At 53.3% G+C, this 12,594-nt stretch overlaps 1 protein-coding gene across 12 annotated transcripts in view; it reads left to right on the top strand.

The window, feature by feature from the left end:
* The window catches only part of ITPR1 (inositol 1,4,5-trisphosphate receptor type 1), a 169,987-nt gene extending 158,101 nt beyond the window's left edge, over nt 1-11,886 (top strand). For all 12 annotated transcript variants that reach the window (XM_067003328.1, XM_067003326.1, XM_067003334.1 and 9 more), the window contains 2 exons: nt 5,931-6,092; nt 10,488-11,886. In XM_067003328.1, coding sequence (XP_066859429.1) covers nt 5,931-6,092; nt 10,488-10,574 — 249 coding nt within the window. In that variant the 3' untranslated portion in view covers nt 10,575-11,886. The remainder of the gene's footprint in view (nt 1-5,930; nt 6,093-10,487) is intronic.
* Nucleotides 11,887-12,594: the final 708 nt, after the last annotated feature.

Genomic DNA, 12,594 nt, shown 5'->3' with positions numbered 1-12,594 from the left:
AGCGTTGGTGAAAGACGTGTGGCTGAGATTAGTCTAAGTGTTAGAACTTGGTCATGTTCGTGTGTAGTTTGTGCCTGGGAATCCTTTACTTTAGGGCCAAATCAAGTAGAAAAGATTTGTCATGCCTGTAGATTGTGGACAGACTGCAGGGACGGAAGAGAGCAGCCCGTACGAGTCTCTTGTATGCAGTTGTTGGGCTGTCAGTGGAGAGCCCAGGGCGTCAGAGCTGGGCACTGACCGCAGGCCGGGGAGCAGGAGGGCCGAGGAGGTCAGCGCCGGAGCTGATTGTGCTTAATTTGGTGTGGTATCTTCCAAACAAGCTGCATCTTGAGATACCTTACCGGGTTAGCTAACATAATTGCAGGGTTAAATAATAAATAATAGCAGGGGCAGAGAAGAGCCAAGAGGTGTGCTTGGCAGGAGGCCCTTGGCTGCTGGAAACTCTGCGTCACAGGCACGGGCCGGAGCGTTGGGCTTCGTTAGCCCAGCTCCTGGTTGCACCCTCGACACGAAAGGCAAGGTGCAAACGGGCAGCGCGGGGAGAGGCGCTCGGTCAGGCCGACCTTCCCCGCGCGGTGCCGGCGTGCCGGTCCCTCCCAGGCGTGCGAGGCGGCGTGCCTGCGGCCTTCACCAGAGAACACCCCTGCGCCGCCTTCCCGGGCCTTGGTCTTCCCCGATCAGTGACCCGGGCAGGGCCGTGCCCTGCAGGGAGCCTGCGAGAACAAAGGCGCGGTGGGTGGTACCTGGAAGGAAGGAGCCTGGCCTTGGGAGTGCTCTGATTAAATATCTGACATCCCTGCAGCGGCTGCAGTCGGGGGGGGGGGGCACTTGTCCTCCTTCACCTGTTCGGCACAGTGCAGGGAGAGGCGTAAGCCTTGCTGTTCTCCAGCAGCACTCTCCTCTCCGACAGCGCCCAGCACAACTTCCTTTTGTGTTTGGAATTTTTTTTTCTTTCCTTCCCCTCGCCCCCAGCATCCTCCTCACGTCACCCCCTGGTGCCGAGGTGGCCTCGTGCCTCCCCAGCAGGCAGCCGGGTGCTGGCGCGAGACCCTGCCAGTGTCTGGGCTGCGAGCAGCAGCTTTGCAGCCCTGGGGGCACCTCGGGCTTCGCTTGGGCCCAGCGAGTCTCCATGCGCCAGAAAAAGGGTCTGGGTGGGCGACAGAAGCAGCGCAGGGTGCAGCGCAGTTCCCTGTTCGCATAAGGTGCTCAGAGAGGGCCGGGTCCCGACGCCCACAGGGTACGCGCCCGCTCTGTCCTTGCTGCTGGAGCCCGGCCCCGGAGGGAGGGAGAGGGGAGCGCTGGGGGCAAAATAAACTGTTCTGTCTGCAGCCTGGGCCGCACGCAGTGAGGAGATGGCCGTCCCCTGAGTCATCGCCGCCGCTTCCTCCAGCCCACAAGTGCCCCCGGAGGCCCTGACCCCGTGCCGCGGGTGCTCCTGAGGCCACCCGGGCCCTTACCGGACATGTTGAGCAAGAGGAGGTGGGTCGCCGCAGCCGCCGGCAGCTGTTTGCTCAGGCTTTGCATGTTTAATTGTTTTGTCCTGCCCAACGGCTCGTGATGTAATACGCCCTACTTTAGTTAAAATCTAGATCCAAACAACCAGAAGTAGGTTGCTGCGAAGAGGTGGCACTGTCCGCTCGGAAGGAGCGAGGTCTCCTCCGGGAGCTCCCACCAGGGCCACCCGCCTCAGTCACGTTGAGCTGGTGGTGTTTGGTGAGGTAACCCCGCTTGTGATAAACAAACGGCCAGCTCCAGTGAGTCACTTCAGCAGAACTGTTACTGGGATGGATGGTGGGATCGTTCCTACGCAGATGTGGTCTTCTTCCACCTTTGGAAGCTGTCTGCCCTCCAGGTTCCCTGCTGCTGCCAGGCTCTGCGCCAGTGCAGATGCCACTTCTGTGCTATAGCAACAGTGAAAAAGGAGATTGATTTATTATTATTTTTTTATATATATGTATCATTAGCCTCCAATTTAAAGACACAGGTGGGGCTTGAAACTATTCTTAGCGTGGAGTGGGGGCACCGTCAAGTTCTTTGTGAAGAGGGGAGAAGTCGATTTGGTGTGGAAGAGGTGACGGTAAGCCCTTGGCAGAAGGGAAAGAGAGAGCCTGACGTGGGGCTTTTACCAAGAAGCACAAAGAAGAACCACGAGGGGTTGCATCTTGCCACAAACAAAACAATGACAAATTGCACGGAGCTTTTCAGTTTCAAAGCACTTCCCAGGGCTGTTCGTTAGGTGTGGGATTTTTAATGACACGTGACAAATTGAAATCTGCTGCCATCACCTCCCCTGACTAAGCAGAGGCCTGCTGCGCCGGCTATCGGGATTTATTTTTTGACGAGCACCGAATCAGCCTTTCAGCACCCTATAAATATTAGGCAGGGCAGTAGCTGACAGAACGGAGGCCCAGAATAGGAGCGGCGACTTCCTCGGGGCCGGCGGCGAGGCCGAGCCCGGCTGCGCCGTTAGCGGCCGCCTCGTGCCCGGGGAGCGGAGCTAATGCAGCTCCTGGCACGTTCCGCGCCGAGGTCGCCCCGGGAACCTTTCTTAGAATAAACTCTTCGGCAGAAGCAGGGAAGAGCGGGCACTTCTCAGAATGAATTGCATCTGCATCATGCAACGCAGCTTCCTCTTTTTCAAATTTCCAATCATGGACGTTTTAAGAGACTGGTCAGCATCGCCCCCATGTCTGAGATTTAATGATATTTGCTTTACAAGAGGGACTTTTCCAACTTTACCTAGAAAAGAGCTAACCCGAAACCCAGCGCTTGTGGTTAGCCAGCTTCCGTCAGTGGCTGTAGGCAGTTCGTCTGCTCAAACAGAGGAAGCTGCGACTGTGACGGGAAGAGGGAGCTGACTGCACACCAGGATCGCGGTGCCTCGGCTTGCAGGAGGACCACAGCAGACAGTGCATAACTGCATCGGTATGCGGGGTGCCAGCAGCCGCCGAGGGCGCGCGGCAGCCCGGTGGACAGGCAGGGGAACGGGATGGAGGCCTGGGCTTTAGGGCTCGCCTGGTGCCTTTAAAAACATACAAACAAACAAAAAAAAACACCTACCAAACCTCGAGTGAAGGATGTCAGGCTGTATCTTTAAAGGCACCCTGGTGTTCAGTTAAAGTTCAGCAGAAACTAGATCATCAAGATATAAATCTTTTATTCAACCCTGAATAGCATTTCTCTGCAGACCGAGCGCTGCTGGGAGGCGCGGGGCCGGGGAGCCGGGCTGGCTGCGCACACCGGCCCCGCAGGCCCCCCAGCAAGCGACCTTTTCACATTCCTGCTCGGTTCTGTTGCCACCATCTCCGCCGAAGGCATCGCTGTCAATTATTTAAAAGCCCCCCCCAGCAGCCAGGGACGGGCGTTGGGGCAGAATCCAGCACCTCAGCAAGGTGCGCCCAAGCTCCCGGGCTTCTTTCTGCGGAGCGGGGGGCGGATGGGAGAAGGGGCTGGAGGTCGCCCAGGCCAGCAGAACGGCCGGCAGGGCCTCGCAGGCGTTCCCCTCGCCCTGTCCCTGCCTGCGCAGGAAATTCCCAGGTGCCCAGGCTCGCTCTTGGGCAGGCAGAGCAGTCGCGGGGCGCTGTGCCCCGTCCCGGGGGCCGTTCCTGCCCTCCCACCTCAGGAGGCCGACAGGGAAGCCATCGGTCTTGTCGCCTTTTCGTCAGCCTTCTCCTTTCTCAGCTCGCGGAGTTCACGTGGATCACTTTTATTTTTAATCCTTCACCATAGCCACGAGAGCTACAGAAGGTATTCTGTTGGTTTGTTCAAGTGAAAGCCGAGATTTGATTTCCCATACTGAAGGGACTTCAAGAGCCGGGGCTTTCAGAAAGCCACTAAGCACAAAACTCCAGCAGCAGCTCCAGCCTCTGCTCGTATCGCAAAGTAGAAAAGGTTTGGGGTGTCTGTTAACGAAACATCACGGGTAGGGAAAAGGTGCCGGCCCCGGGTCCTGCTCCACGAGCGGGACGTACGGATGAGGGCCTGGGAGCACTGTGGGCAGGGAAAGCTCACCCCTTTGGGAGCGAGGGTAAGAAAATATTGCCACAGCGAGTAAGGGACGGGCAGGAGGTGGGCACAGCTGCCAGGCTCTGCTCTTGGGTCTGCCTGCAAGCTTCAGGACGTGGCCTTGGGGTCCGGGCCAGCCTGTGAGTGTAAATTGCGTTTTAGTCCAATTTGCTCTGTCCTTGAAAATGTTTAGCTTCGAGGACAGCAGGGAGGGGAACAGCAATTTCTTAGTTATCCCCCTGCCCCGTTCGGGGAAGATGCGTTGTGGCAGTAGTGAACGCAAGCGACAGGGCTGCCCGCTCGTCCCTAACCCGGTGTTTTACTCCTGCTGGAAGCACGCAGTGAACTGCTGCCCGTTACTGCTCTTAAATCTTAGCTGTGGGACTGTCTTTCCCTAAAGTCCAAAATATTTTGGCACTTGTCTTGATAAAGGCATGTTTTTTGTATATATATTTTTTCTTTTATTAGCAGAAACCATCTGCCCTGCAAACAGAGATCAGGAGAAAAGCCTTTCTGGCAGTTTTGCATCATGTGGGAATCCTGTGTTGCACTGCATGGGAGAGGGCCTAATTTATGCCTTTTAATCTCTGCAGTAGTAAACTCCGAGCAGATCAGAAGCAACTAATTTAAGATGATGATTCTTGGCAAGAGATCTGAATTGCAGAAAGGCCGTGACTGTGACTCTCCGTAGAGGTGCGCAGCCCTCATTTCAGCACCGTGCATGCTCCTGGAAAAGACTGAGCACGGCGGGGGGGCAGAGAGGTGGGGGAGTGGGGTTGAATTAGAGGTTTAGGCAGGCGATGGCAAAAATCCAAAGCGAGTTCACAGTGCCATAAAAATAAGCTGTAGTTTTGAGAAAGTGCCCAGCCCGGCCTGCGGAAGCGCTGGGAAGTTCCCCCAACTTTGGTTGGTGTTGATCGGTGGTGCCGAGCGGCATTTGGTTTGGGATGCTGCTCGGCCAGTAGGCTGTTAGCAGCTCATCTGGTCCGTCTGAAACAGGAACAGCTGCTAAATGTCACCTGTGAGAGCACACATCCTCCTCTCGTCCTGTGTTACCTTCACTTCCATTTTAGAGAGCATCTCCAGTGTGGGAGGGGAACCAGACTAGATAGGAAACCAGCGCTAAACTTTAGGTGTCGAGATGCGGTACGCACCCCTCCGCCTCTTTTGTGGCTTTCTATTCCGTTCCTGCTTTTATTTTTAACGTCACTGGCGTGTAAGTGAGGGTATGTGTGAACCTCTGTGTACATATTAATAAAACCAAGCATCTGTCCGCTAAGTTCCTGACCGTACCTTGAGCGTGGAGCATCAGAGAGTTTATCTCTGAGCGAAAACTTGGTTATGAGCAATACCTTGCAATTTAACCTGTCCACACGTTTCAAATTGAACCATCTGGTCATAATGTGGATTTTTTTCCTTTTTCATTAAAAAGAAGGTATTTCAACTGTAGAAGCGTTTTGAGGTAGAACACGGTTCCTTCCAGCAGAAAGCACAGCCAAGCTTTGCTTGACCCAAGTAGAAAAACCAACTGCATCAGCACAAAATTTCAACAAACATGAGTTAGAAAACTGTAAGGTGGCAGCAATTTGCTAGCACTGGGAAGTGCTTTGTGCTGACGTGAAGCGTGGTTGGTTTCTTTCTCCGATGCCCATGTCTCACACTGAAGTGCAGCTGGGAAAGAAACGGCTGGGGGTTATGAGCTGCTGGAAAGGAAAAGCCAACGAGAAGAGTCTGAGTTATCAGTAGGTACGCCTGGAGTGCCTCATTGCCTCTAGTGGGCAATTTTGCAAACTTTCCAGTGAGATGGAAGTGCTGCAGGGCTCGTGTCCCTGAGCAGTGCCCCAGCGTGGCGCTGTGCTCCCCGCCGCCCGGGTGCGGGCTTTCCCACGGCGAGCACTAATGACAAACCTGTGCCTGATCCTCAGGAGCGAAACCTGGACTGGTTCCCCCGGATGCGTGCCATGTCTCTGGTCAGCAGCGACTCGGAAGGAGAGCAGAATGAGCTGAGGAACCTGCAGGAGAAGCTGGAGTCCACCATGAAGCTGGTGACCAACCTCTCTGGCCAGCTGTCAGAGCTCAAAGACCAGGTAAGGGAGACCTGACGGTGGGCGTGCAGGCACAGACACACACACACACACACACACGTGTGTGGGCAGCTCAGAGCTCCTGCGCGCCTCTCTTACCGGCGGCCTTTTGCAGCTCCACGGACTCTGTGAGCCCTGTGCAGCACTTCTCTAAAGTAACTCGTGTTTAGGAAAGCAGCGAACAAAAGCCATCCTCCCGAAGCCCAGTACCACAGCACACCTGCCTGGCAGCGCTGAGAGAACCAGCGTAGCCTAAAGTGGCCCCCTCCTGAAAGGAAAAACTTGCATTGAAAACTCAAAGCTGACATTAATTGTAGTCAGTTTTCACCAGCGCAGGTCGCCTGTATTTTTTTTGTTTATATTTTTGTTGTTAATACACCTTCTAACCCCAAGACATGATCCTGTAAGTCAGAGGATATTGAGAAAAGCGTAGTGCTGCTGCGCGGACCTCAAAACCCACTGAGAAACTGGAGAAATTCTTGAGTGGTTAGCTTGCAGTGGTCTCCTTCGTGCTACAGCCACACTGCTCGTGCAGATAAGAGCCTGCTACTGTTAGGCTTAAACCTACAGCACAGGCGTACCCACAGAACTGTTTTGCATTGCGTGTATTGCTTCTGCTTAACACGAGAACCCTGGATAGACCTCTGGTAGTTCTTCAGTGCAGCAGTTCTTGGTGCAATGAGAGTTTGAGAGATGTGTTAACTTCTGGTTTTGTCCATCTCCTTCCTGCATGTAACTGCGATCAATGGCTTTAAGTGTTTTGAAGTTGTACTTCTTGTGTAAACATTGTTCTTTCTGGGAGAGGTTCGCAACGGATTATTTAAGATAACGTGAAGCTGAAGTAATAGCTGATCAGAGACAACATCTGTGAATTAACTGCACCGTAGTTTGTAACTCCTCGTACCTGACGTTTCACTGACAGCTGGGACAGGGTAGAACCCTCCAAAAACAAGAGATCTGGGTGGAGGAAGGTTTCAGCTGGGTTGCTGTGGTCACTGTCACATTGCTCTACAGAGAAGTACTGGAGGTTATGCTTATCCGTACAGCACATACAATTTTAAGAAAGGAGAGGAGACCCCCTATATCCCCAAAGGGACGTGGTGACCGCTTCTCCCTGCCCTGTGTGTGCCCTTGTGTTGGCTTTGCACTCGCCAAAATTTCCCTCTGAAGGGGAGTTCAGTGAGTGTTCAGTGAGTACCCCCAGCTACTCATTTCTTAGCTCCCTACTCCCATCTTCTGTACAAACAACCCCAACTCCAGGATTAATTACAGATGCTTAATAGGCCGTGCCTCCTTTTTTAAATGTTTTATTAGGGTCAGAACAAATAGCCACTAGTAGCTTTTGATGGCACAGACGGCGCTGTCCCGGGAGTCCCCTTGGTTTTGCTGAGGAGCGAGGGCATTGCTCGGATCGCTCCCTGCCCAAACGCAGCGATGGCCCTGCAGAAGCGCGGCAGGCAGCAGCGGTTCCCTTCGTGTTGTCTGTATGGACTGCAGCCTAACTGGGAGCAAAAGGACAAAATGCTGCTGCTCGCCCTGCGGAGCCGTTTGTGGCAGTCAAGTGACTAGCTGCTTGTCTTCGTGGATCAATAACCGACGGCAGGCGGTTCAGTTAGCTGAGATGGAGAGAGCTGCGCTGGATGAAGTGGGTTGTGGGCTTGCACATGACAGTATCCCAGGGCAGTCGGTGGCGTTGTGGAGGGCAGAAACGGCCAACGAATTCGGTTCATTATCAGAGTTGATCTACCTACTGCACAATAGTCGGCACGGCTCTCTTCAGTACTAACCTGATGCCTGCTTCCCACCCCTACCCCGCTTTGGCCTCTTTCCTGCTCAGGCAAGTCGCCCTCGTGGGTGCCTGCTTGGGAAGACGGCACCGACGGAGACCCGGCGCCCCGGCTTCCGATCACGCTCTGCTCTTCTGATGAGCGGGGCCTTCCCCAGCGCCCCGCGGAGCACAGGGAGGGATTAGTGTCGGCCTGAGAGCAGGAAATCTTGCTGCTCTTGGCTGTAATTAGTTTTCAGACACCGTGCCACGGACCCCCATGCTCCAGTTGGTTTTGAGGGCAGAGGATAGAGGCAGTTGCTCTTTTGTCTGGGCTCACATACTTGCTGGGTAGTGTTTTTGCTCTTTTGCCTGGAAACAATTATCTTGAAACATGTGTCTTATGTCTTCCTGTTGAAGGGTCTGACTCAAAGTGGTCTGCAGTCAACAGGAGTCTTTCCATCGACTGAAGCCAGCTTTGGATGAACGCATTTATTTCTAAAGCTTGCAGCTCTTGGCTGCCCAAGCACTAAAAAAACCTTCTTGCTCTTTGTGAAAATACGAATGAAGGATTTAGCTTTTAAAGAGCTATTTGACTGTAAAAGCAAAAGAGGAAACCAGCTTCATTAATGTTGTGATAGCTTTTAGGAATTCCCCTAAGTACCGTTAGTGAGAGAACCCTGCTTTGGCTGCAGGATGCTCCAATTATGTGACAGAACTGGTGCGTCCCTCCTCCCGGTTAGGAACTGTCTCCAGGAAAAGGAACTAGCTCAGGGAACTTCTATTTGTATTTATTTTCTTGCAATCAAATAAAGGGCAAGCCTCTCATTCATCTGCTGTTCAAGCCCGTTGGGTTTCTGCAGAGAGTGTTTAAAGCCGAAGTGCAGCGTGCCCGCTCTCTGAAACGGGAGTAACGCACCGAGAGCCGGTTAAATCTTGATGGTCTTCTGCGCAAAGAGCTCACAACACAACCGTCTGCGGCAGCAGGGCCTTAGCTGTAGTCATTCAGACGTCCTTCCCAACGCTTCCTATCTCAGCAAGCGAAGGCACCGCAGGAGACGTCGGCGTCTTTGGAGCCGGGCCTTGCCCCCGTCCCGCACCCCGCCCGCGCCTGTGCCGGTGCCGGGCACGCAGCAGGGGAGGCGAGCGCTGCGGGCTGCGTGGCACGTTGTGCGTGTGCGGCCGGGTCCTGCCCACGCAGCTGGCACATGCGGCGCTCGCGCTGCCGGAGTCGGTTCCAACTCAGAGGTAACCTTTGGAACTGGGCAGAGCGCACCTATGTAACCGCACGCGGTTATCTGGGAGCCCAGCTGGACTCGGCTGAACTGCGCGCCCCGTGGTTTGGTTTTGTCGTTTCGTCCTTTCGGCATCGCTCGCCTGCTCGTGGCCCCCCCCCCGGCAGCTGGCAGCTCCCCTGCCAAGCGTGCGCGGCTCCTGTTGGTTTCCAGGCCCCGGGCGCAGGTCGCTGTGGCCGCCGAGCCCTCGCAGCAGGCTCGCTCTCTGCATCGGTGGGGTAGGGACGGAAACTGCCCCATCGTGCAGCCCCATGCCTCCCGGACAAGAGCCGTGCACTTTGCAGGCTGAGTAACGTTCTGCATGGGCATTGCGTTCGCGTTCCTGTTTCCAGAAGGCAGGGCCGGCTCCTTCTAAGCGCGCCTGTGTCAGAGCGCGCCATCTCTTCGGGATTTCACGGAACACGAAAGCTGCCTCGTGCAGGCCCGTTACATTGCTCGCTCCCCGTCCTTTCCTGTTTGTACTTCACGTGTCCTCTGAATCACTCTGTGTGAAATCAGGGCTCCTGGTTTGCTCAGTGAAACTAATTAATGGAAGCAGGCGCCTTTAAAATGCCGGCCTCGTCGCCTCCTTGCGCTGCCAACTTGTGGGTTATGTTGGAGGAGAAGTCCCAGCTGGCCCGGCAGGAGAGCAGCGCGCCTGCAGAGACCCCTCTCTTCCACTCGCCTACTCCTGCGAAGCCTCGGGAGCTTTTTGTGAAAGTAGACTTCCAAAAGTATGTGACAGAGAACGCGAGGTGTGACCTAGCCTTGTGAGAGTGTGGTAACTTTTCTTAAAAAGTAACAGAAAATAACAGTTCTGCCTCCCCTTTGGTCAGGCGTTGAGCAAGGCACCAGGCTGTAATCGAGTTTAATTATGGTTTCGGGATGAATGTCGGATTTCAGTCCTTTCCCTGGTGAATAAGCAAGCGTAATTATACGCACCCGGCCCGTTTAGGTGCCGAGCCTGGCGGTACGCGCGGTGCTGCACGGCCTGCGGGACGCCGAGGGGCTTTCGGAGGCTGCCCGGCGCTGCCTGTTGTGACCAAGTCCTTTTCCCACGCCGGGCTCGCACCTGAGCACTCGCTGCCTCTGAAACGCAGGGCCTGGGACGCGTGTGACACTGCGAGCTGCGAGGCGGTGACAGCAGCGGGTCGCAGATCTCCCCGTGAGCTCCCGGGCGGGTTCGGAGTCACCTTTTCCACCCGCTGGCACTTGGCTGGCGGAGCGGGCAGGAGCGCGTTACTTGCAGAAAGCGGATTTCAGCCCAAACCCTGCCCACAGAGCGCGGCGCCGGGGCGCTCTGCGTGCTGACGCACAGGAAGCGGCTAGGCCTAATGAGCAAACTTTTTAATTTTCCAGATGACCGAACAGAGGAAGCAGAAACAGCGCATCGGTCTCCTAGGACACCCTCCTCCCATGAATGTGAACCCACAGCAACCAGCGTAAGTCAGAAGGGTCACTTCTCCCTCTCGCAACGACATGAATAATGCTAAACGAGTTCAGATCCAACCACTGAGGCTGCTTCTGTGTATGTTTAGTTCATTTTGTACATACCCTGTTTTTATACTGTATGTATATGACTGCTACTATATAAAGTTTTGGGCATACGTATTGTAATTAGAACTGTTGGCACACGAAGGAGGGCAAACTTGTGCCAAAACTATCAAAATTGCCTTTTTATTGGAAGGACTAAAGAGAGCACCTGAATTGCACTTGAAAAGAATATTTGACTATGTGACATGTATTTTGTATTTAAAAAAAAATAGAATAGCTAGTATTTATGTTTTTATACAATTGTGCAATATGACTTATGCAATCACGATATATTTGTAACTCCTGAATGTCCTAAAGGGAGTGCACATCTTTGAATCCGGTGTGTTAGTACAATGTAATAAATGGTATAAAATTACAGGTGTAAATGAGGCTGCTGCAAAATTGTGTTACTGGTGATTTTTCATACCCTTGGACATTTTTGTACCATGTGTGTAAATATCTTGCAATGCCATTATCTGTTGCCTCTTCCTCCCAGAGATAACGCTGGGAACCCACGAGCTGTTAAATTGATACCAATTAAACCAAAACCTTACCTTGAAGCTTCCAGAGGAGGAAAACAGGAGGTATTTTTTCAAGCGATTTCTTCAAAGTACTGAGGCTAGAAGAGCTCAGATACCAATTTTTTTTAAATGCTAAGATTTCTTAAAGGGAACTTTTTATGCAAAATGAAGTTTAGGATGAGTATGCACTACTGGTGAGTCGGTGCAGTCTCTTACTGGCATTTTGTGCCATGACACCCGAGACCTATAACGAGGCTGTCCAGGCTTTGCATTCCTCAGTGTAGGATCCTTTCCTTTTGTTTTTTTGTTAGAGACCTCTGTGCCTGCTAAAGCTTCAGCAGACAGGCATTGCACCACCTGAAACGTGAACTATCCCGTTAGGACTGTAGCTGAGCACTGACATATGTAATACTTGTGAGAGAGCCACTTGTTGTGAGGTTGTTTTGTCCCACCCCTTTCTCTCCCTCTCCCCCTCCATTTGGTCACTTTCTTTGGTTTCTGATTCTAGAAAGTATGAGAGGAACTTCTTTTTTTTTTCTTCAATCTGTTGCATAGTTTTATACATGGACCTCATTTTACAAAAGCTAACTTCTCTGCAATACTGTCAACAAAAAAAAAAAAGAAAGAAAAAAAGCTACAAACAGAGCTATGAAAATTTGTAAATGCATAAATATAGGTATTTAAATAAATGATGCAAAATACTACGTGCTCGCAGGCTGCTGGTGGTTTGTCCCCCCTCCAGGGCGGGGGGTGGCTCTGCTCGGTCTCACACTTGCCCGGGCGCCCGGGAAGCTGCTCCGAAGGGGCCTTGCAGGCAAGGATCGCGCTCGTCCGTGCCCAGCTCTGGGGGCAGAGGTGGGTCTGGAAATCGCAGAGCCAAGTCATCCCTCCTCCGGCAGAGGGGCACTGCCGCCCCTGCGGCCTCACGGGAACGCTCTCCAGTTTCTGACACTTCAGACTTGGACTGCTGATATTTTGGGCATGGCATCCTCTGGCTGAGGGGGAAAAAAAAAAGGCGCCAGTTCCACGGTGTGCGCAGGAGCGCTGCTGACTGTCTGTTTGATGAAGATGTAGCAGGAACCACCTGGTACCATTAATCATCTTTAATCTGGTAAGCGAACACAACTGTCTGAAAAGGGCGCGTCTCCCTGCCACAGGTCATCGCAAAACACCCACCAAACGCATCCCACGGAGGAGGGGAATCCTGACCTGCAGTCTCCGAGCCAGAGATCTGCTGGTGGTTCTGTGACTACTTCACCACACATCGTTTCCATACGTATCCCAGTAAACGCTGCCTTCTCTGCAGCCGCTGGCTGCCAGCAAGGTGCATGCACAGGGAACGTGACAGATGCAACTGCTATCAGGGGTTGTGCAATAAAGGGAGGAGGATTTCATTTTCTCTGAACAGTAGA

The sequence above is a fragment of the Anser cygnoides genome, chromosome 10, assembly GCF_040182565.1.
Source record: "Anser cygnoides isolate HZ-2024a breed goose chromosome 10, Taihu_goose_T2T_genome, whole genome shotgun sequence".
Taxonomy (NCBI): Eukaryota; Metazoa; Chordata; class Aves; order Anseriformes; family Anatidae; genus Anser; species Anser cygnoides.
Note: the sequence above shows the minus strand (reverse complement) of the source record. Positions and strands in the feature narration are given on the sequence as shown.